The sequence below is a fragment of the Microtus ochrogaster genome, linkage group LG5 (genome assembly GCF_000317375.1).
Source record: "Microtus ochrogaster isolate Prairie Vole_2 linkage group LG5, MicOch1.0, whole genome shotgun sequence".
Lineage (NCBI taxonomy): Eukaryota > Metazoa > Chordata > Mammalia > Rodentia > Cricetidae > Microtus > Microtus ochrogaster.
The window spans coordinates 52881829-52904533 of NC_022031.1; the positions used below are offsets into that span (position 1 = coordinate 52881829).

Genomic DNA, 22705 nt, shown 5'->3' on the forward strand with positions numbered 1-22705 from the left:
GGAATCATTATGGTTTGCTACTCATTGCATTGTTTTATATAGAAATAGCACTATCATTCTTTAGAAACCTGTAATTAGGACATAGCAATTACATAATAATAATTACATATTATTACTAAATCTGCAGCCTCACTATTTTCATCATAGACAGTTGTATAGAATTCTGAATACAACATGACATATACATTCCATGCTACCATAGGTTTATTCATAATGTATTATTATTTTTATCATTAATGTTGAAATATATTGTTACATTGATAGATGTATTTTAGTGTAATGAAAGTCTATAATGGTGATATAAAGAAGAATCAACGTACAAATTCAAGCAAAACATATTATAATGAGGAAATATTGGTGTATTTCCATCAAATAAAGTCTTGCTGAAATCTATAGAGGCACTTAATGGGGTATTACAGGAAGTTCTTAATTGTGGTTTCTGGCCTCCAGAATGCTAAACACCTTTAATAGAAAGAACGAAAGAACTAGGGAGGTGTTAAGACTCTGAACATGGATAGTGTTGAGATCTGAAAGCTGGAAGACTATAAAGTGAAGGTAGCTCTGCTCCTCTTGGTGCATCTGCTGATTCTGTCTTTTGACCTGAGTGCAGTTGTTCAAACCAGTTTCCCTTCCATGCTCTGGATAAGCTTCAATACAAGAGGAGAGACTAGAAACTCTCCCTACTCGCAGATTTACAATTATCTTCACTATTGTTTAATAACAAAGAAATTGTATGGAACTGCATTTTGAACACCTATGATTTCTTTGTTTTTGGTTTTTCAAAACAGGGTTTCTCTGTGTTACAGTCCTAGCTGCCATGGAATTAGCTCTTGTAGACCAGGTTAGCCTTGAACTCACAAAGATCCTCCTACATCTGCTTCCCAAGTGCCACCACCACCCAGACCCAATATCTATGATTTTTAATCAAATTTTGAGTAATCGGATATTGTTTTGCTGAACTATGATTTTAGAAAAGCACTTTAAAAATCAGGAGAAATCAAGCCTTAAATATAAAATTTCGGTTTTTAATGACTACTCCTACATGGACAAAATGTCACTGATTTCAGGTACACAAATATCCCTTCTATTGCTGAAGCTGAGTTGTCTGAATCCTGTTCCTTATTTTTTTTTTCTGGAGGTGAAGTTAAGAAATTCCTCCTAATCAATGGAAAATGACACTCAGATAGTCAGATCATACACTTTGAAAACACATTCCTTATCTTCATACCTAGCGTCGGCTTTCTATGCCAACTTATTTTATAAAACATTCAGACTGGCATTTTATTCCACGTGTAATTCTTTTTTTTGGCAATTTTGTTGTTAAAGAAGCCTTGAAATCTGTATCTTATCTTCATAATCAAAATAAGAATTATTTTTAATGCTGTTAAATATTCAGCTGTGAATATGATTTATAGTGGCATCTATATCAGGCTAAATTATTCTAAAAGTTGAAGTTGGGCATATTTTATAGATTTTCAAAGAAGTATAAAATGAAAAAAATGACCTTTTCCATTTTAATTTATGAAGGTATTAAATGCAATGAAAATATATTTTCAGATCTATTACTCCTAACAGTGTTATGTAAATATCATGCCCACTTATGGCTGTCATTGTCCTTGATATCACATTGCCCCAATCCTTTAATATTCTTTCATACATTCTCTTATGTATTCATAGAAAATGATAACCAAATGGAGGAATTCATATTCACAGAATATGAAAAATCACTGTTCATAATCTACCAAATAAATTGCTAATATGTCAAATAACCAACAAAAAAATCTCAACTATTGCCGGGCGGTGGTGGCGCACGCCTTTAATCCCAGCACTTGGGAGGCAGAGGCAGGCGGATCTCTGTGAGTTCGAGGCCAGCCTGGTCTACAAGAGCTAGTTCCAGGACAGGCTCCAAAACCACAGAGAAACCCTGTCTCGAAAAACCAAAAAAAAAAATTTCAACTATTCTTTTAATTATTTCATATCTGTTTATGAGATGTGCTGTGATGGGTGTTTTTCCTGTGGGATCAGAGAGGAGTTAGTTGTAATGAACCAATCATCCCTGGCTATCACAGGTTGGATGACTTAGCAAATGAATTTCTTCTAGATGCCCATCTACATAGATGAGTGATTGACTACCATGACGTATAACATAAACAATCATTCCCATTACTTGGCTCAGCAACCCTGAAATCTGGCAGGAGGACAGCAGATGAAAGGTCCTGATTAACTGGGAAGCTTTGTTTATCTGCCTAGACTATGCTTCACAGTATGGAGGCTGCCCCGTGTTTCTCCTTTAAATAAAATGATTCATTGCTGCTGCTGAACATAGTCCTGTATTCACGCAGTAACATGAGCATATCTTTATCTTGAAAAAAAAACATTACAAAGTACTTAATGAACCAGAGATAATAGTATAGATGATAATAATAAGGAACATGTGAGCAGATTATTGTGAGACTGTAGAAGTGCTTTTCCTATAAACCTCATACTTATAAATAGCCTGGCCACTTACTGATTTTTTTTAGATAAAATATAATTGCATAGTTTTTCCTTTTCTCTTTACTCACTCCAATCTTTCCCATGTCAACCCCTGCCCCCTCTCAAATTTATAGTTTTTTTCCTATGTTACACAAACACAGAGACAGACAGACAGACAGACACACACACACAGAAAGACACAAAGAAATGCATAAATGTATATATTCAATCTCATGAGTATGTTTAGTGCTACATGTATGATTATAATTTCAGGGCTGACCACTGGATACTAGCAAACCAAACAGGTAGCTCACCCCTAGGGCATATTAAGTATCCCACTTTCAGAATTTCTTAGTTCTATCTACTTCTTTTTCTGTGATTGGGTACTGGAAGATATTCCTCTCTGACACTGGTGTATCTGTTGGTACTGTCATGGTTCAGGTCGTGCCTAGGCAGCTATAATCCCAATCTCATTAGTGAAGGCTCCATATCATTTCCAGAAGACACAATATCAGATTCCCAGATATTTTTGCTCTTGCAATCTTAACCCATCTTCTTAGACGGACTCCAGTCCTTAGGTGGAAGAGTTGTATTCACTGGAATTGGGCATCCCAAGCTTATGTTTTGTCTATATTTGGGGCAGTTGTTGTTGTCTGTAGTAAATTTTCCTGCAAGAAGATTCTTTGAAAAGATTGCGAGTGGCGCTTGCTTATGAGTTATAAGGAGAAGCAGCTAGAATGCAGCTAAGAATTGTGCTCATTTAACGCAGTGAAAACATTATGTTCTCCTCTTAGATCCATGGCCTTACTAGCTCCAAGTTTTGGCTAGATTTCAAGTACTAGGTGTGATTTTCTTCTAATTGGACCTTAAATTCTATTAGGCAGCTTATGATTATAATCAAGATGTGAGTTCCACAATTGCACCCTTAGGGGTAGCTTTCCAGTCTGTTCATGATTGTAGTTAGTAGGTGTCACAGCTGTATCGGAGTGACTATTGGTTGCTTTCCTTCATTGAAAGCTTATTGCCACAATTTGAATTGTTAATATGGGGGTGCCAAGGGAATTCTAAAACAATACAGACTGCTCTTGTTTCCCCTACTTGCCTTCCGGAGATTAAATATAAGTCCTTCTTACTGAAGACACCGTGCACCTCTGAAACAAGACTTAAAAGACATGAACTGTATCTGCTCAGAAAACATCCTTTCCTTTCTGTATTTAATGATACCAGAAAGGTCTATTGGTTACACAATATCAAGCGGTCATTCCTGAGAACATATGCACTCTAGAAAGACTACATGAACTGAGCAGATTGCATGTATGTATTTAAGAATACACAAACACAATGTAATAAAGAAAAAGATGGCATGAATTGAATGAGACAAAGATGAGGAGTACACAGGAGATTTTGAAGGGAATTAGGGAAAAGTGAAAATTATATAAATATAATCTCAAAAATTAATAAAAAGGTATTTTAATAATCCCCCAACAAACCAGTTATAATATTGAACACATATAATATTAAAGGAATAATTATATCCTTGATATGATGTGAAAGTGATGTAAAAGGACCTAAACTTTTTGAAACTAAATGAAAACAGTGTTCAAGACTTCCTAGAGCAGGGTGTTAGAGATTCACTTGCAGGAATGTTCATTAATTCAGAAATATTTTCGAGATTCATAATGAATATGTTCGGTGTGTGTTTACACATTGGCATTTAAAAGATATTTGTAAATATGACGATGTTTGGACACTTGCAGGCACTCAAAACTCTTGGCCCATTGAACAATGACTTCATCTTCCAAGAGGTTTTGTTGCTTCCCCGTGGTAGTAACTTTTCCAGTTTCTTCCATTCGTGAACAGATTCCACTCTGTTACAGTTTCTTGTTTTCTTCCTCTTCACCCATAATTTCCAGGCATTTTCTTGGTCTTTCCTAGCCTTCTTACCGAGCTCTGTTAACAATGACATTTTGAAGTAGAATTCTGGACCCAAGAGTGGGCGATTACTTAGGCTTATCAAACTATTGGAAACAATTGAAAAAAATTAACGTCCCCCAGTGATAGGTCTGGGAAGACATGGAAACACAAAGCTTCTGAACATGTCACTCTTTTCAGGATACGCTTTCCTGCTCTTCGTGGCCCACATCTCCAGGCCTGCGGTGGGAGAAGCGGTGGTGTGACCTCAGGCTCATTCCTCTACTGCATGCCCGCTGCTCCCAGTACCTGCCCGGGACTGACCTGAGTCGGTGAGTCTGTTTACAGCTTCTAATCTCTGATTGAAAAGGGTCAATGCTCAAGCTTTCAGCATAATGTGCCATGTCATTCTTATTTTAGCATGTTTCTGAAAGTGCAAGAGAGTTGTACAGGAATCCTCTCCCATTGTAGACCATGGTAAATATGGAACCCAAGGCAGTGGAAGCCCTGTTTCTGTCATAAATAATTGCAGTGGATCTGATATATATGTATTACTATAATTTATTGGGCTTAATATTTCTCGAGTTAATTTTAATAAGCTGTTTTGTATTCAAAATACTCATATTGCTTATACATTTATCTTTTTGAGTGATGCTAGGAATCTAACCGAGGGTATTGAGTAACACCTGAGACCTTTGAAGTTAATTATCTACCATTGTCATGTTAACAGTTTTGTAAATTAGTATATATGAGTTTGCTTTTCATTTTTTTTTATCATGCTCAGTATTGCTAAGGATGTGGAATGAATTGTTTTTCAATAGCAGATTTGTGGGTTGTGTCCATCCCTTCTTTCCATAGAATTTAAATGAAAAGTTTCTGCATTTTTTTTCTTGATTTTTCTTGTTGTTGTTCTGCTTCCTGAGTCCCTTGGTCTGATATTGTGCCTGATGCTTATCATCATCATCATTATTATATATTTTTTTGAGATAGATGCCTCAGGGACTGGGAAACCTCTTTGGAAAGAAGGGATTTCTGTCTGTTTCCACCAAAGCTTCTTGATCAGCTCAGACACACAGCTGGCAGCTGCTCACTAGGTCAGTCAGGCTCCAAAATGGTCCTTTGGTTGGTTTATACCTTCTTGTGTCCTTGAGCTCAGACTTGTGACTTATGCAGCTTATAGCTTTCCAGTGTGGGAGGCATCTTCAAGGCCCTGTTAGGGATGGGTAAGATAAGGAACCTCAAGGTAACAATTATCTTGTTACCACTCAACTCCAAGGTCCCTCTATAACCAATGATTAGCCTTTCCTGGCCTCCTCTTGCTGACTGCTTGTAGTCAAGGTCTTCAGCTGAGGCAGGGGACCTCCGAAGTATGCAGCCACTTTTTTCTTGTCAGCATTTAAAATTCACTTGGGTTAATAACCATCTCTTCTCATGTACTAAATATTTTTTAAACCATGGGCTACATGAGAATGTACTTAAAAATTTTGAAGGAGTTAAGAAGTTGAATTGTTGTTTTGATTTTGGCTTTTTTTGTGATTTCATCATGGATAATTTTAAACCGGTGATATTTGTTGAAAGCAAGTTTTTCTCCAATTGTATATTATTTGAGAAAATGTCTCCCCTGTTTTTATAAAAGCACCGGCATCATCATTTTGTTGCGAAGTTCTACATATTTCAGTTTGAGCATATCTATTTATGAGGAATTTTGATCTTCAGAATTATGTATGATAATTTTTTATGAATTATAAGAAATGCATTGGCTGAGTTAGAGTCCATTTTGATGATAAATATACGTATTTCTACTTTTATTTGTCTGAATTTGCTCTCTATATTTAATTTTAATCTATAGGATACACAAAGATTTAAAATTTCTATATCTATGCTTATTTTTTGAAAATTACACTATGTTTTCTTTGTTCAAATGTTTATCTATATGACAGGAGATTGGTATTGATGAGTAAGTGCCTGTATATTTCTCCCTTCCTTTAATAATTCCTAGTTTCTAAAAAAAAATCTCTCCATGGTAGCATATGTTTGAAATTTTTCTTCGTTTTTTGTTTTTATTCCAAATTAAAAAAGTAATACTATAACTAGATTATTTAATCTAGTAATTTCTTTGAATTTAGGTAATGATATATTTTGTATTATATCTACTAGTCTGATACTTTTCTATATGAAATACTATTTTTATGATTATACCATTTCTGTTTTGAAGTGATTGTGGAGTAACATTCAGGTGGAAGAAGTGATATATAAGATTTTTTTGTACCTTTAACCATTCTTATAATAAAACAACTTTCAAAACTGTAGTGTGATTTCATAGCCAGAACATTGGCATTGATAACATCTCCATTCCATTATTACTTTGTGTGAGTTTCTTACCTCTATGAGATCATTGTGGAATTTAGTTTAAGATGTATTACACTCATTTATGCTGTGCAATGTTTGTTTAATGATGCTAAGATATTGCACTTGTTTAACTCTGTGAAGTTGTGCTGCTTTGCCTATCTAAAATAATTGATTGATCTAATAAAGAGCTGAATGGATGGTAATTATGCAGGAGAGAGGATAGGCGGGCCTTAGGCAGAGAAAATAGAGGAATAACAAGAAGAGGAACAGGAGCTATAAAAGAAAGAAAGAAGGATGGCAGGGGCCAGACACCCAGGCACACAGCTAGCCACAGAGTAAGAGGTAAAGAAAGGTATAGAGAACAGAGTCAGGGAAAAGCTCAGAGGCTAAAGATAGATGGGATAATTTAAGTTAAGAAAAGCTGACTGGAAACAAGCCAAGCTAAGGTGGGGCATTCATAAGGAAGGATTAGCCTCCATGTTTTATTTGGGAGCTGGGTGGAGAGCCCCCAAATAACAAATAGTAAAATTTCAACAACATGGGATGATGTAGCCTGTGCATATTTCTTCATGTAAAATCACAATTGAGGCAGTAAACATCTCCCTCATCTATGAATCCATTGTGGTCCTTCATGATACACTTGAATACCTTTGTCCTACAACCTTTGCTGTTTGTAAGCCTCAGCAATTACAAATCTATTCTTTATCTCTATTATTTCATCATTTTGATGACGTTTTGTTAATGGATTCATTTAACACGAAGGCTTATTAGATTCAGTATTGCTTAGTAGAATTGGTAGCTTCCCTTTTCAACTCTTCATACCCCACTATTTCTTTCCTTTTCAAAGTAGTTTAATCATTTTTTTTAAAAAGTAATGACCATTTTTAAGACATTAGGTTTTATGATAACCTGTGAATAGTACAAATGATATAAATAGTGGCACAGAGATTTAATAGATGGTAATTTCTTTGGAAAGCATTGGCTGGGAGGTTTGTATGAGCTCCATGAATCTTTCTAGCGTCAGTCTGTCTGTGTCCCTTCTTACTACAGGTTTGAGAGCTTGCCAGTTGCTTTATCCTCCCAGGGGATGTGATACATGCCTCCCGATAATGCACATTCTAGTGATGTTGACCAGCTTTTGATTACATTTGCCAACTAAAAATTTTACTTTGATGAAACATCTGGTTATGTCTTTAGACCATTCTGTAATTTCTAAATTTATTATTTTTAGTGTTTACAACTGTGAGCCCTACATATGGTCAAGGACTTTGAGTCCTTTCTCTCAATAAGCTAACTGTACTAATCTATTTTATTTTTCTTTAATTTTTAGGTAGTCATTTGTACCTCTTTATTTTCTCTATCTTAGGCTGATGCATAATGTAATACACATATCCATTTATTGTTTTAATTTGACCTGAATTTCACACTTGCATGGCTGTTTAGTGTAATACATTGATTTCACTTTTTTCTGGAAAAATTATATAAGTTCAGAACATTGAACATTTTGGGCTTTCCTTGTCTATTCAACATTTGGTAACATTTTAATGATATTTATCACAGAGTTCTCAAGACATATTATTGCTTTCATAAGTCTGTCTATTTAAACATACCCTGCTTGTAATCTATCTTTAAGCTCCTTGAATACTTTCAGAGATGTATGATGATTTAATTTCTGTGTCCTAGACGTCATCTATATAATACTCATTGTCAAGCATTTTCACATGACTGGTCAATTTTGGCCAGAAAATATAGGCTTAATATACTGTTGGTACTTCGGAGATAAGACTTGGCATTTGGATTTTCTTTATTTGATTTAACTTTGTTATGGATGAAGTAGTATTGGGGAGAAAGAAGAATGTAGAAGCACACTAAGCCTAAAAGTTAGAAGTAGTTTGGATAGACACAGTCAGGTATTAAGATTTGGGTCTTAGTGTGTGTGGGTATACCCACACACACTGAGACAATGGGGACATTCTATGTGGAACTCACCAAGGCCAGCTGGCCCGGGTCTGAAAAAGCCTGGGATAAAACCGGACTCACTGAACATAGCGGACAATGAAGACTACTGAGAACTCAAGAACAACGGCAATGGGTTTCTGATCCTACTGCACTTACTGGCTTTGTGGGAGCCTAGGCTGTTTGGATGCTCACCTTACTAGACCTGGATGGAGGTGGGTGGTCCTTGGACTTCCCACAGGGCAGGGAACCCTGATTGCTCTTTGGGCTGACGAGGGAGGGGGACTTGATTGGGGAGGGGGAGGGAAATGGGAGGCGGTGGCGGCGAAGAGACAGAAATTTTTAATAAATAAATTAAAAAAAAAAGATTTGGGTCTTAGCTGGGTGTACAGGATGTTCCTGTTCCAAGGTGGGAATGTGGGAGCAGATAAGACTTTATGGAAAGGTTGGGTGTGACACAGAGGAATCTGTTGTGTTGTGGGTGACTAGGAGGATATGGGCCCAAGCATAAAGTGAAAGGAGAGGAGACTAGTTTTGGCTGCAGCACAGCTTGTGAGAACCTGGTCTAAATTTTGTAGATTACGGAAAATGTGTGGACGAAGAGGTCAGAACGACACATCTTTAGACGCTGGAGGAGGACTTGGGAAGTCTGGGTATTGGGTTGGTGAATTTCAAGGGTGGAACATTATAATTGATATGTATTCCTATAAGGGTCAGCAAACTTTTTTCTTTTAATAGAAAAGCTGAAAGAAGAGTCCCAAAATCTAATCAGGGCAAGAGGACAATGGGCCTGCTGCCAGTGATTTGAGAACAATTGTTAATTGAGAGCTAGAGCTCTCGTTTTGTTTCTTTCTTTCCTTTGCAATTACTCAAGATTAACTAATTGTCCAATCTAGGCATGTATGGAATAATTTGCAAGCTCTTATAGATGAGGTCTTATTATAAACAGATCCAGCAACCATTCTTTCTCAAAATACACTGTGCCTTTTGCACCCCTATGTTTGTTTTGGATTTCTTATTTCTGTGTAAAATTTAGGCTTTCCCTTGCTTTTCCCACCATAGATGTTCTGTTTTTTAGGTCAAAAACCCTGGAGGAATTTTGGTTCTGTTGTCTCTTACTATTCATTTTTAATCATGGAGCTATTGAACTGCATCCATTTGTCCAAGTGTCCTAATCCATCTGTGTACCTTAGAAGATTTTCCCAGTTATATTACTTTCCCTAATAATAGGCTGACCCACACTGCTTATCTACCCATGGTAACAAATGCTTACCATGGATCTATGCTAGCTTTTCATTGCCAGGAAGTCCCACAGAGCCTTTACCAATTTTCTATGCCTATTCTGTATCCAGTATCCTGCTCATAGTGACAGTAATCAAGTCACAATAATTTTGTATACTTAAGCCTCTGAAATTCTTGTTTCTAATGCACAAATATAATTGTTTATCTTATTTCTCTTAACCAAACCCTCACAAAGTAAGAAGACTTATGACTTAGAATCAATTATTGATAAAAATAAGAGTAATTGACTTCAATAATTAAAAATGTGTGTATTTACATTCATTACACAGAGTATAAAAACTTGTGTTAATATCTAGGTCTGATGTATAAAGTATTAGTTTTTCAGATTTATTCTATCAGGGACTACATAAGATATAAGATTACATAAATTTTAGAACTGAGCAGCTAAAATTTCCTAGTTGTTGTCCTCTTATTGTAGTTTATAAAGAAAAAGTCACGGCAAACACAGAGTGGAAAAAAGTATACATTGCTACATTCAAATTTGATCTCATTTTCCATAGATGATTGTGCTTCTGTCTGGACATTTAAAAAATCATTAACGTGTATGTTTGTTTAACCTGCATGTATGTCTGTGCAACAAGTAGATATTTAGTCGTCCTGAAATTCAGAAGAGGATGTCTGTCTCCAGGGACTGCTGTTTACAGCGTCCATGTGGGTGGTGAGAATAGAATGTAAGTCTGAATGAGGAGTCTTTGCTTTTAATTGCTGAGCCATCTCTCCAGCCTTAGGTCTGGATATTATAAACACTTTACTCACTGTGGAGCATTGGAATTAGAGCTTAGGGCTAGAGAGGTGGCTCCACCATTAAAGGCTAGACTGTCAACCAAATACATGAATTAAACTTAATGTATAGTTGAATTTTGAATATACTTTTTTAATGAAGCATGTTTTTATCATAAGAAGTTTAAAATCACTTTATTACTAATAAACATCTATTTTAAGAACAACTAAGTGATGCATGTTTGAACACTTGTCTGTCTTCGGTTGGAAGCATCAGGTATGAGAACCACCACCACTAAAACTGTTAACAGTGTGAATACACAGTGATTTGGAAAACAAACCTATCAGGCATCAAGTTTTCCATTAGAGACTGGATCTGGTCTAGAGAAAAATTAAATAGACAGAGGCCTACTCATGACTCTGGGTCAGATATATACTCCCTGGGTTTTCCTTTGTGTCAGGGACCACCTAATATCCTCAAATGCTCAGTTGTAAACTGATCAAGCCAGTAAAGGGGTGTATTTGGAGAGAATATTTAAATATTGATAAGTATTGGAAACCCAGTAGGGGGTCGGGTAACAGCTGTTAAACTGTAAAATCTATCAGTGATGTGGGAAGGCCTTCTGTATATGCATTGCTTTTATTGGTTAATGAACAAAGAAGCTGTTTGGGCTTACAGCAGGGCAGAATAGAGCTAGGCTGGGAAAGCTAAACTGAATGCTGGGAGAAAGTAGGTGGAATCAGGGAGAGACACTATGTAGCCACCAAAGGAGAAACACACCGCAGGAGTTTGCTGGAACCTTGCTAGTAGGTCACAACCTTGCAGTGAATCACAACTGGGTTAATTTAAGATATAAGAGCTAAGCCGGGCGGTGGTGGCGCACGCCTTTAATCCCAGCACTCTGGAGGCAGAGGCAGGCAGATCTCTGTGAGTTCGAGCCCAGCCTGGTCTACAAGAGCTAGTTCCAGAACAGGAACCAAAAACTATGGAGAAACCCTGTCTCAAAAAATCAAAAAAAAAAAAAAAGATATAAGAGCCAGCTAGAAATACACTTAAGCTATTGAAATTAATATAGTATCTGTGTGATTATTTCTGATCTGGGTGGTCAGGAAACAAGCGAGTAGCCTCCATTTATGAGGATGCATTTGGTCCATCTTGGCACAGGTGGAAGAAATTATAGGACTTTAATTTGGGAGCAGGATTTTAGTTTGGGAACTTAGCAAAAGTTGGTCTGGGTGTGACAGAGGCGGGCTCAAAGGGAGCCTGGTTTTCTATAGCCAAGTGGTCTCTGGAAAGACTCAACTCTACCTGGGCTCAGGGCAGGATGATAAGTATTGGATCCCCAGTAGTGGTTTTTTTTTTTCTTCTGATGGAGTAAGTCAGTTCAGGCTGAATTAAAAGTCCAGGTTTAATGAACAAAGCACCTCTAATGATCTCAGAGGAACAGAGGGGGTGAAATCACCTGATAGCTATAGGGAATAGAGCTTCATTACTCTGTAGGCACAATCGTGAGCAGCTACTGGGGAGGAGATTTGTGAGGGGCCAGATTTGGAACCGAAGGAGTGGGGCCAAGTCCCCAGTTGATCATCTGGGTGGTGTTTGGAATGGGGCATAAGCTGAAGATTCCCCCATAATACATGAAACTAGTATTCTATTTTGAATGCTCAGCTGTGGAAACTTTGTATGACACCATCATTGGTGGATTTAAATAGGCCTTGTAAATTTCTAAAGTGTACCATGTTACACAACAGATGAGTGTTCAGGATCAGAGCCTTTGGGGGCTTCTATTCATGCTGTGGTTTCTTGTATTCCTGACCACTAACTCTATATCCAAAGAACACTCAAGAAATTAGCTTGAGTTTTACAATGTAATGTTTAATGTTTGGTTATGTTTGCAATCTTTTCACTGTAAGTCAGGAAATGTAATGACACATGTCAGAAGATCAGAGAAAGAGTCAGAGACTGCATGTTTGGCCAAAGGGAAAAGATGCCCCTGAGTCGAGGCTGTGCAATTCCACATACTTTGTGCACATTTACCTGAATTTAAGAATGTTATCTAACTATTTGAAATTGCATAATATCTTGATCTTTTTGTTGATTTATTTAAAAACAGATATATGCATAAAAATAATCAAATTTGACTCTGGAAGCTGTTTGTTCAGTTGTATGAAGAAGGAACTCTTCTAGGTCCAGGACTGAGTTCCAAACAGCTAACTAACGAGGTGTTTGGTCTCTTCTGCTCTGATGCAACTTTAGGCAGAACGCTTTCCAAGTTGTTGCTGTGGATGGAGTCTGCAGTGGAATTATTCAGTGCCTGTCTACTGAAGACTGCATGGATTGGCTCCAAGCAATAGCAGCTAATATTTCAAGCCTCACAAAGCATAATGTAAGTACCGATTCAAGGAATAATTATACAGCCAGAAAGACTTTCAGTAGTCCCAGGAGCAAGTCTTCCAGCATTCATAGGGTTATTTGGTGGCATTTAACTTTGCTTAATCTGCCTCGAGACATAATAAGAATGAGCCTCCTTCTACTTCGTCGGAACACTTCTGAAACACAAGAGAATAATCTCAGCTCACCATGAGAACCCAGACACGTGAGAAAGCACTCACCGTTTTCCTTTGCCAAAAGAAATAAGCAACTGCGTTAAATAAACATGAGACAGAATTTGTCCTGGAAGGAGTATGTTTATTTAAGAGCAATAGGATACTGAATTCCAAGGAAATTTTATTGATATGTCTTCAGTGACTTCAGGACTGCTGCTGAAAATATGGGAATGAGGAGGTTCAGGAGAAAGGTGTTAATGAGGATATTGGAAGGCGACCTTAGAATCCTTCAAGCACAGTGCTACTGAGTGGATGCCATTATGGGATGCAGGAATTTGTGCAGGACAGCCAGGTCTCTGTCATTACATATAGCTTCCCTCTTAATCTGTCTTTCTAAATCCCTTTCTTCTCCCTCAATTCCTGTGTGGTTTTGTGGTTATCAGGTCTTTGTTATCATTACATTGAAATACTTCATCCTTTCTTGGTATTAATTTTAGAAATGTAGCCCTCCAAAAGTTTGAAAATTATAAACAAGTGAGAAGTAGAGAGCTCAGTCTATAAAATTCTTTCTGAGTAAAGAGGAGGACTTGGGTTTGATCTCTAAATCTCTTATGAAGAAATCTAGTGCCCTACACATTTTAATCAGCACTGGGGAGACAGGAAGAGTGAAACCACTGGCATTCACTAGTCAGGAAGCCTCAACAGCTTGCCAAGGTTTGACAAGTTGATATTCTGGAGAGAAAGACGCTATTGATGAGCAATGGATGGAGACCAGCTTCAAGTGGGTGGGTTGCGGGGGAGTTCATATCCCAAATAGGATGTGTGGAGTCAGTGGACAGAAAAAGGAGACAGACACAATCTGAGAGTGAGTGAATCAGGATGGCTACCAACATGTCTATTAAAAAATATACCTTTTAGACTATATAGTTGCACATAGGATTAAATGGGTAAGAAGTGGCACATGAGCTGGGGTGTGACTTCAGATCAGGGGTTGAGGAATCTAATATTGACCACGATGAGTTAATAGGCACCAGTCACGTGCTAGTGGAAGGGCCAAAAGTTCCTCTGCTGGGGAGATAAGGGTGTCTCCCTTTTGAGCAAGCAGGAACTTTCCTCAAACCCCTGAGGGAATGGAGGTCCTTGGGAAAAAGGACTTCTGGGGACCAGACACTCCACTGCAATTTAAGAATAATTTTCATTCTCTAAGGGGCATGATGCACCATTTGTGCTGAGCTGTTCCCTAACTGTGTACTCTTGTGTCTTAGTCTTACTATATGGTCCAGTTCTTACATGCTCCCAAAAGGGAAGGTCCTATGTTTTATTCTTTCCTCATTATGTGGTACCATTCTGATTTCTCAGCACTTATTAAATGACTCAGGTTCTAGACCTGCATCATCAGTGTGTCATCCTTGGGATCAGGTGTGTCTGGTAAATCTCTTAACTTTCCCGTTCTTGGGGCAATTTAGGAGGGTACCATGTTTTTCTGGCTCTGCACTGGCAGGGATTTTTTTTTTTCAAAAATAAAATTTTGTTTTAAGGAGGCTGCAATATTTACATTTTCAACCTTCAAACCCCTCACAAAATTTCCCAAAATAAAAGGCATAAGAAAAAGCTCACAACACATAGTGAGAATCATTAAAAATGAAAGTTAAAAGGTGCTGAAGAAGTGTGATCCTCATTGTTAAAATGCTGGAAATTTGTCAAGCAGCAATGATCGCCATGAGTTCCATGCCAGGTAACATCTGAAGCTGCTCTCTAGTATGGTGAAATTTTATTCAGGTTTTATAAATAAAGCTTTGAAGACCAGAAGGTAGAACTAAGCCACTAGAGGCCAGGCAGTAGTGTCACAGACCTTTAATCCCAGGATTTGGAAGATAGAGGCAGATGGATCTCTGTGAGTTCAAGGCTACACTGGGCTACACAAGATCAACGCAGAAACAGATCCACATGACAGGTGCTACAGGAACTAGCTCTGTTTCAGTCTGAGGATTTCTTAGAGTTAAGAGCTCTGTATTGGCTTGGCTGTTTGCTTTTCTGATCTTCAGGTTGAACCCCAATATCTGTCTCTGGGTTTCTATTATCAAGCTACACTCTAGTATATACATGCACACACATTTGCACATGAACAAACAGGCTTGTGCACAGACACACCCACCCACACCCAGTAGTGTCACATTGTTAAATGTGATAGCTTTATTCCATTTTTGAAAAATAAAAATACTTTGGCCACCTATTCCTTTATCTCTGTTTCTTTCTGTGTCCACAGTTGTTTAATAACTTACTGGAATATTTGTGAAATCCTCAGGGAAAACTCAGAACTTTGAAATCATCAGTTAGGCAAAATATTTAAATCTTAACAACTGATGAAGTCACAATGCTGTCTTAAAGTAAATGCCCCTGTCAGCTAGAATAACAATGCGGATTTGCTTTGGACTCAAGAAAGATCTTAGTATATATATATATATTGTATCCTTCTTTAAAATAATGCAAGGCAAGCTCTTATAGCCAGTATTTGATGTGTGCTGCTTTTTGAAACTTCTGGGGGTGAGATCACACATGAAGTTGAGCTTCACTGCGGTGCTAATACAGACAGAGGAAAATATAGCTCTGCATGAATGGAACCCATCAGCCTGGCCAAAGCACTTTCAGCTTGAGCAAGAGTGAAGCTCTGCTTCCTGCCAGCCCATCCTGATAAACCTGAAGTGATGAAGATTGCAATTCTACCCCACTTGTGTTTGGGATCCAATGGCTTATGAAAATGTGACTATGTCTCACGGCAGCAATGGTGAGAATGCCTTACTTAGGAAGCAAGGTTCTGTATGTGTTCTTTTAAAAGAGCAGAATGCTAGGCTTTAAATATCTCTTTCTCAGAGCTACATCTGGATTGTCAGTGCCCTAGATCCTAGGAAGGATCTTAGAATATCTGTTCCTTGCAAGAAATGTTTAGTTGGAAGGACACCAGTCACCTGACAACACTTGAAAACCTAGTACTGAGATAGAAAGTAAAGGTGCAGAGTCCTTTGGCATCAAGGAGCCCAACGAAGCAGATGACAGCTCCATGGCACAATTTCCACAATGAGACATTTTCACAATGGCGTGTAGGAAACAGACACCACCTCTGAACTCTTAGTTGTTTCCTTTCTGAAGCTCTGATAAAAATAACTTGACTACAAGAAACTTGAGAATCTATTTGATTTAATAATCCATCAATAAGGGAAGTCGGAGCAGGAAGTCAAGCTGGAGCTTTATACATACTTCTTCTAACAAGGCTGTAGCCACTCCAACAGAGCCACTCCCTTTGAGATTATGGGACCAGTTAGACCCACTTAAATTACCATAATCATACAACTTCCAAGAAAGTCGTGGGAGGCAATATCAATACGCAAATCCCAGGAATTTTCTTTAAACCAATCATGAATTTTCTAAGAAAGAAATCAACAAAAGTAGACTTACTCACAATAGTCTCAGAAAAGAAGTACCTAGGGATAGTTCAGGAGAATAAAGACTTCTATGGTAAAAACTGTCAAGCTCTAGAAAAACACTGAAGATGGTAATTGGATGTGGAAAAGAATCCAAAGAAATAAAGAAAGAGAGAAAGAAAGAAGGAAGGAAAGAAATTAGGAACAAAAGTTGATAAAAATATAAAGAGATCCTAAGCACTAATTGGTAATTTGAATACTGGTGCTGGCATTATAGAAATCAAAATGAGTGAAAGTCATATAATTTAGTTTCTAAAAAAACTAAAAAATAGAACTGCACTATGATTTGGATATATTCTATCCCTAGGAACACACCATTATATAACTTATGAATGCGTGTCTGCATACCACAGAACAGAGAAACGTGTACACCATGTTAACTGCATCATTCTTTTACCTGGTATATAGAACCAGCCTAATTTCCAAGTCAAATATGCCCAGTAGCAGATGAAGAGGTAAAGACAATTTGTTTATAGACACTGGAGTCTTATTCAGCCATAAAAAAGAAGAAAATGTCTTACCAGTACTGAAGCCTTTGGCAGCTCCACATTAGGCTTCAGTATACTCAATAAAAACCTTAGTTTTATAGCTTTTATCTATTTATATTCTTTCTGTTTACTTTTTCTTTGAATTGGCAGTTACTCAGATATGTAGAGGAAATTATTACATTTTGTAATCTCAATCCTCCCTATAAACCATCAGATACTGCTCCCTGCCCTGTTGAAGGTCATTCTCTACCTCTTTTGTCCATCTCACTGTCTCTGTACATAGGTGCTACTCAGAACCTGAGTATTAGTCATATACCTAATTTTTATTATTCTCAACTTAAATATTTTATAATTTTTATTTTCATAATTTATGGAGAATTTCATGTGTGAGTCCTGCATTTCATCTCTCCTTCCTTCTCTTTTCTACTCTTCTGATGTCTATCCACACACTTCCAAATTTAGTGTCCCGTGTTAATTATTGTTTTTACACACATGTACACACATATGTGTGTGTAAATACAACTAGTTGAATTCATTTAGTGCTGATCATTTATATGCATTTAAGGCTGACACCTTGAGGTTGGATAATCAATCAGGGAGAGAATACTGATTCTTTCTCTTTCATGTTGCTGTTAATTGCATGTATCTCTTCATCTAGGTGTAAGACCTTGTGAGACTCATCCATGTTCTGACATATTTTCTAAGTCCGTGATGCCATTATAACAAAACCTCCCAAAGACATAATAGTTGAACTTTTAATTTTATTCTCTAATATTCATTATTATGAAAACATGGCCCTAAATTAATCTTTATAAAAACAAAACTAAGTATCTTATACTTAAACTAATTTTGAAAAAGAAACCTTGGTTCTACCAATGGTTACCCTAGTTGCTACCCTCAATAAAACAAGCTGCCCACTAAAAAATTCATCTGAAGACCAGTGTTGAAGACAGAGATAAAGTTGACCTTGCCATCCTTACTAGGAAATCATGATGTTAAATAAGGTACTGTATGTATGTGATAAATGCCACAGTCACAAGGTATTGCTTTGAAAAGTTTACACTTATAAGAAGCTAATATTTGTCTCATATCTTGAGTTGAATGTTACACAGAAAAGAATTCAAATATAGTTGTTGGTATATCTAGTAAACATTCACAGGTATTAAAAGTAAAAATTTTGCTAGGGAGTATTATTTTAAACAGTGTTGCATTTTTTTTCTGCTACTCTTCTTAACAATTCAAAGTGTGTTTGACAAAATAAAATTAACCTGCACATAGGATGATGAGTCACAGGTAACTGACAGAAAGCTGGTAAGGAGGAAACATGTGGAGGATGGGTTTTTTAAGTGGGAGGGGAGAGAAGGACATGGGGGGGGGTTGGAAGATGCCAGAAAAGGGAGAAAGTTAGCTACTTGCTACTCAGCCTCTCTGAGTGAGCAGAATTCCATCTAAAACCTTGAATTGTGAGTTCTTTTGATTTAGATAACCTTTGCCATGGTAGTTGTAACAAAGTCAGTGCCTGAGGGAACAGCATCCCTTCAGGCTGTGACTCGTATAGCAAAGTTTGCTTAAGGAGCAGACACTGTAGATAATAATAATAAAAAAACTTATAACCACAAATTTCTTTCATTATTTAGTTTGTTCCTATATACTGAGACCTTTCACAGCGTTTAGATTGGAAAGAAGAAATTGTAGTAGTGTCAAGTCAAATTTCACAGACAACAGTCAAGAAATGACAACAAAGTTGACAGCTTGTTCATGTGAGGTCTGATAAAAGTGACACCTTGAATTTGTGAATTTCTCTTAAAATCTGTAATCCCTGTTTCTGTGTGAGAAAGCCTCCCACAGATCCCAACTCATGAGCATTATGGAATTATTGGATACACAACTTGTAGGGACTTAAAATCCCTCCATGAACACAACCATCTTGAAATTTGCTAAATAGTGTGGCAACAGAAGTCTGAGATTCGTCTGATTGGAGTTGGCAATGTTGGATGTCAGATGTGAATGCATTGTAGCTTCATGACCCCCTTATCCACCAAACTGAACAACTGCTGCTTTTATAGAAGTGTGTGTGTGTGTGTGTGTGTGTGTGTGTGTGTGTGTGTATGTGCTTTGCAGAAAAGCATGAGAGTTGGTATCATTAAATTTGATTTAAATCACAGCTTCACAATCTTTATGTGAATCTGAACTCCTTAAAGAAACTGAGAAAACTCATTGAAATAAATTTGAAGTAGTGGCTAAACTATCAAGAAGCTGCAGGTCTGTATCCAAGTTCCCTCTTATGTGAAGTAAATGAAGAGGCAGGTAACATATAGACCCATCCTTCAGGTACTAACAGCTCTCAGTTTTTCCAAATAATTCTTTCCTTCTGCATTTCTGAAATTATCCTAATGCAGGTCTTCTGAGAGAGTAGTCTGGTGTTGTTGTTTAACCACCACCAGGAAAGGGGATCATCTTTCTTATTCTAGATTCAAACATAAGTGTCCCATGCCAGTCATTGATTGTAAAGACATTTCACTTTAAACTATGTGAAACATGATTGTAAACATGCATATGTAAGTTTAAAATACACATATGCAGTGAGTACACAGGATGATCTGTATTTAAAGTGAGAGAAATGTATTGACTGAGAAGAACTTTTTGTCTTTCTGCCTGACAAAAATTCAGGATTATAGTTGCTGCTGAATGTCTCAGTGGTTCTGGAATGCCTTCAAGAACTTGTCTTGCATTGCATTGACCTGTGCTACACACACACACACACACACACACACACACACACACACGTATAAATAGAACCTGCTGAGTCCATTTTGTTGTTTGTGTGTATGTAGGATTTCAAGACTGGTTGCTCTGTGGGAGAAACTAATTCTCCTTCTCCCACCAACCAACAGTTTCTTCACTTCTTCATCTAGGACTGAGATCCCACTGAATTTTCCCCATTCCACACTAACTAACATGTCTGGTTAAGTCTTGTTTATGTAGCCATTTCTAGGAGAGGCTGTTTCACAGCAGACTTTCTGGTATTCTTGCTCCTATCTTCTTTCTTTTCCCAATCCCATGATGTTTTGTAAGCCACAGATGCAGGTTGTGGGTTAGATGTATCTGTTGGGCTTAACTCATTGATCATTGTGTTGTGTACAAATGTGCTATAATTCGATGGTCTCCATTTGCTGTAAAGAGATGATTCTTTGGTGAGGAGTGTTAGTTACATCTGTGAGTGTAAAGATAAAATGCATTGAGTAACTATGCTGATCTCGCAAAGTGGTAATAATAGGTTCTATCCTAAGATCTACAACCTTAATAGCCTCAGAATGGTGGGTTGGTTTCTAGTACCAGGCTTAATGTTCATTTTGTTAAGATCACTGTGAGTCCAATTAGTATTTTGTTATAGACATGTAAGTGCTCCTTCTAATACCTTTATACAAGTCTTGTCTTACTGGTTGTTATTATGGTTCATCAGTGTTGCAGCTGGGTAGGCCTGTTTAATTGCTTCCATCCCTTGGCAGTTCCCATAATATTTTCTGGAACAATAAAAGTTACATCATAGGAATGAAGTTTTCATGTTGGACCTTCTTTTTCTGTCTAAATGAAAAGAAATATTTTAATTTTAATATAGTAAAATTACATATAACAAAACAGATATGAAATAAGAATTACAGTTACAATATTTATATCTACTTTATTTTTTTACCATAACTTAGTAAAACTAAAACTATCTATTCTTCAACTCTATCAAAGACCCAAGAAGGATATATTACCTAAGTAAACAGAAAGTACATTGTAAGCAACTTCCAAAACCCTAGAATTGACAGAGACATCTTGCTACCTGGACAGTCACCCAAAGGTCTTCTGTATCATTGGGGCATCCAATATTCAGCCTACAGGCCCATAGTATCTGGCAGACTTTTCCACAAAGCAGGAAATTTCAAAGACAGTTCTCCCTAAATTGGCAGTTTGTCAGTCACATTTCTGTGTACTGAAGAATGACTAGCAGACTCTTTCATGAAACAGGAACCCCTAAGGATTGTCTCTCCTATAGATAAGTTCAGCAGCCATTTCTCTGTGTGTCCTGCTTGTCCAGTTCATACAGCATAGCATCAAACAGTCCAGGCAAGAGCAGTTTCTTGCCCAAATGGCTAGCAAACTACCTAAGGAACTCTTCGATGCCCATATTCCTCTTGAAGTAGACTGGTGCTGCCAGGAGCAGATGTGTCTCATTGTCATGACTAAATACTCCTTGTAGATCAGGTCCATCTTTCTACTGAAAGACCATTCAGTTCCATGCATTGATCTCACTTCTGTACGAAGTTTCAAAATTCAATGAGTGAATTAGAATACATTCAACATTTTCTTTCTGTGGTTTGCTGTACTTTCACTATGGGAAACTGGGGCAACTAGGAGAATTCTGGGAAGAGGAATGTTAGAGAAGCAGTCACCAGCCATACACAGAGGAAGCAAAAATGAGAATGCTTTACTTATAAAAGGTACCAAGCCATGTGGCTAAACACAGACAAGAATTACGGGTTAATTTAAGTTGTAAGAGCCAGTTCATAACATACCTAAGATAATAGGCCAAACAGTTTATAATTAATATAAGCCTCTGTGTGATTTTTGGGACCAAACAGCTGCAAAACTGGGGAGGAAAGAAATTTCTGTCTAAAGTATGGTTACCCTTAGCTCTGTGGATTAATAGTTTTATCTGTTTGGTAAGCCATCAGTAACATCCTGTCTTCCCATTAGTTCTCATTTTCTTGTAGGATCTTTATTAATTATATGTACTCTAAAAATTTTGATAGCTTTGGTGTTTGTTTATATGTAATATTTGAATTTATTTTGATCTGATCTTTGCTTATAAAAGGGATGACCCAAATTTATTCTCCAGTTTTTGATATTCACAAATGAACTCAGCAATTTTCCTGAGGACAGTTGCTTCATGGTTTTCAGAGAATATACAATACTATCTTCCATCCACCCTCATGTTCAGTAGTGGGTTCGTATCCAGTGGTTTTGATAATCTTTGTAGCAAATTTAAAATCATTGTCCAATATTCTTCTGGAAAGGTAAAATGAAGATCAATTTCACTTATAATATCATCAATAATTAGAGGATAGCTTATCAAAAAGAAAAAAAATAAAATTTAAACTGTCAAACATCACTGAAAGAACATAAAGAAGATATAAATAAATTCTCCATTAAAATTACTTATGTGATTGTGACCATTTAAGTTTCCCTGTGAATTCAAGGACATTTTTCTTTTGTGTTTTTTTCCCAATGCAGAGGATAATAGTCAGGCTTTGCTCTGGGACTTGTTATACCTCTGAGCTGAATCAAACCTGAAAAAGAGTTTCTCTATTTGTTCCTAAAGAAAAGAAGTATATAATAGAATTTCATTGAATCTATATAATTATGTTAAGATACTGATCCTGAAATAGGAAATCTGAAAAGTCAACTACCAAGTAATGGTGTCACATTTCC

At 37.1% G+C, this 22705-nt stretch overlaps 1 protein-coding gene across 4 annotated transcripts in view; it reads left to right on the forward strand.

Annotated features, from left to right (window-relative positions):
- Sntg1 (syntrophin gamma 1) overlaps positions 1-22705 on the forward strand; it is a 400484-nt gene that overhangs the window by 291832 nt on the left and 85947 nt on the right. For all 4 annotated transcript variants that reach the window (XM_005362238.2, XM_026786566.1, XM_026786567.1 and 1 more), the window contains 2 exons: positions 4588-4718; positions 12971-13100. In XM_005362238.2, the coding sequence (XP_005362295.1) occupies positions 4588-4718; positions 12971-13100 (261 nt within the window). The remainder of the gene's footprint in view (positions 1-4587; positions 4719-12970; positions 13101-22705) is intronic.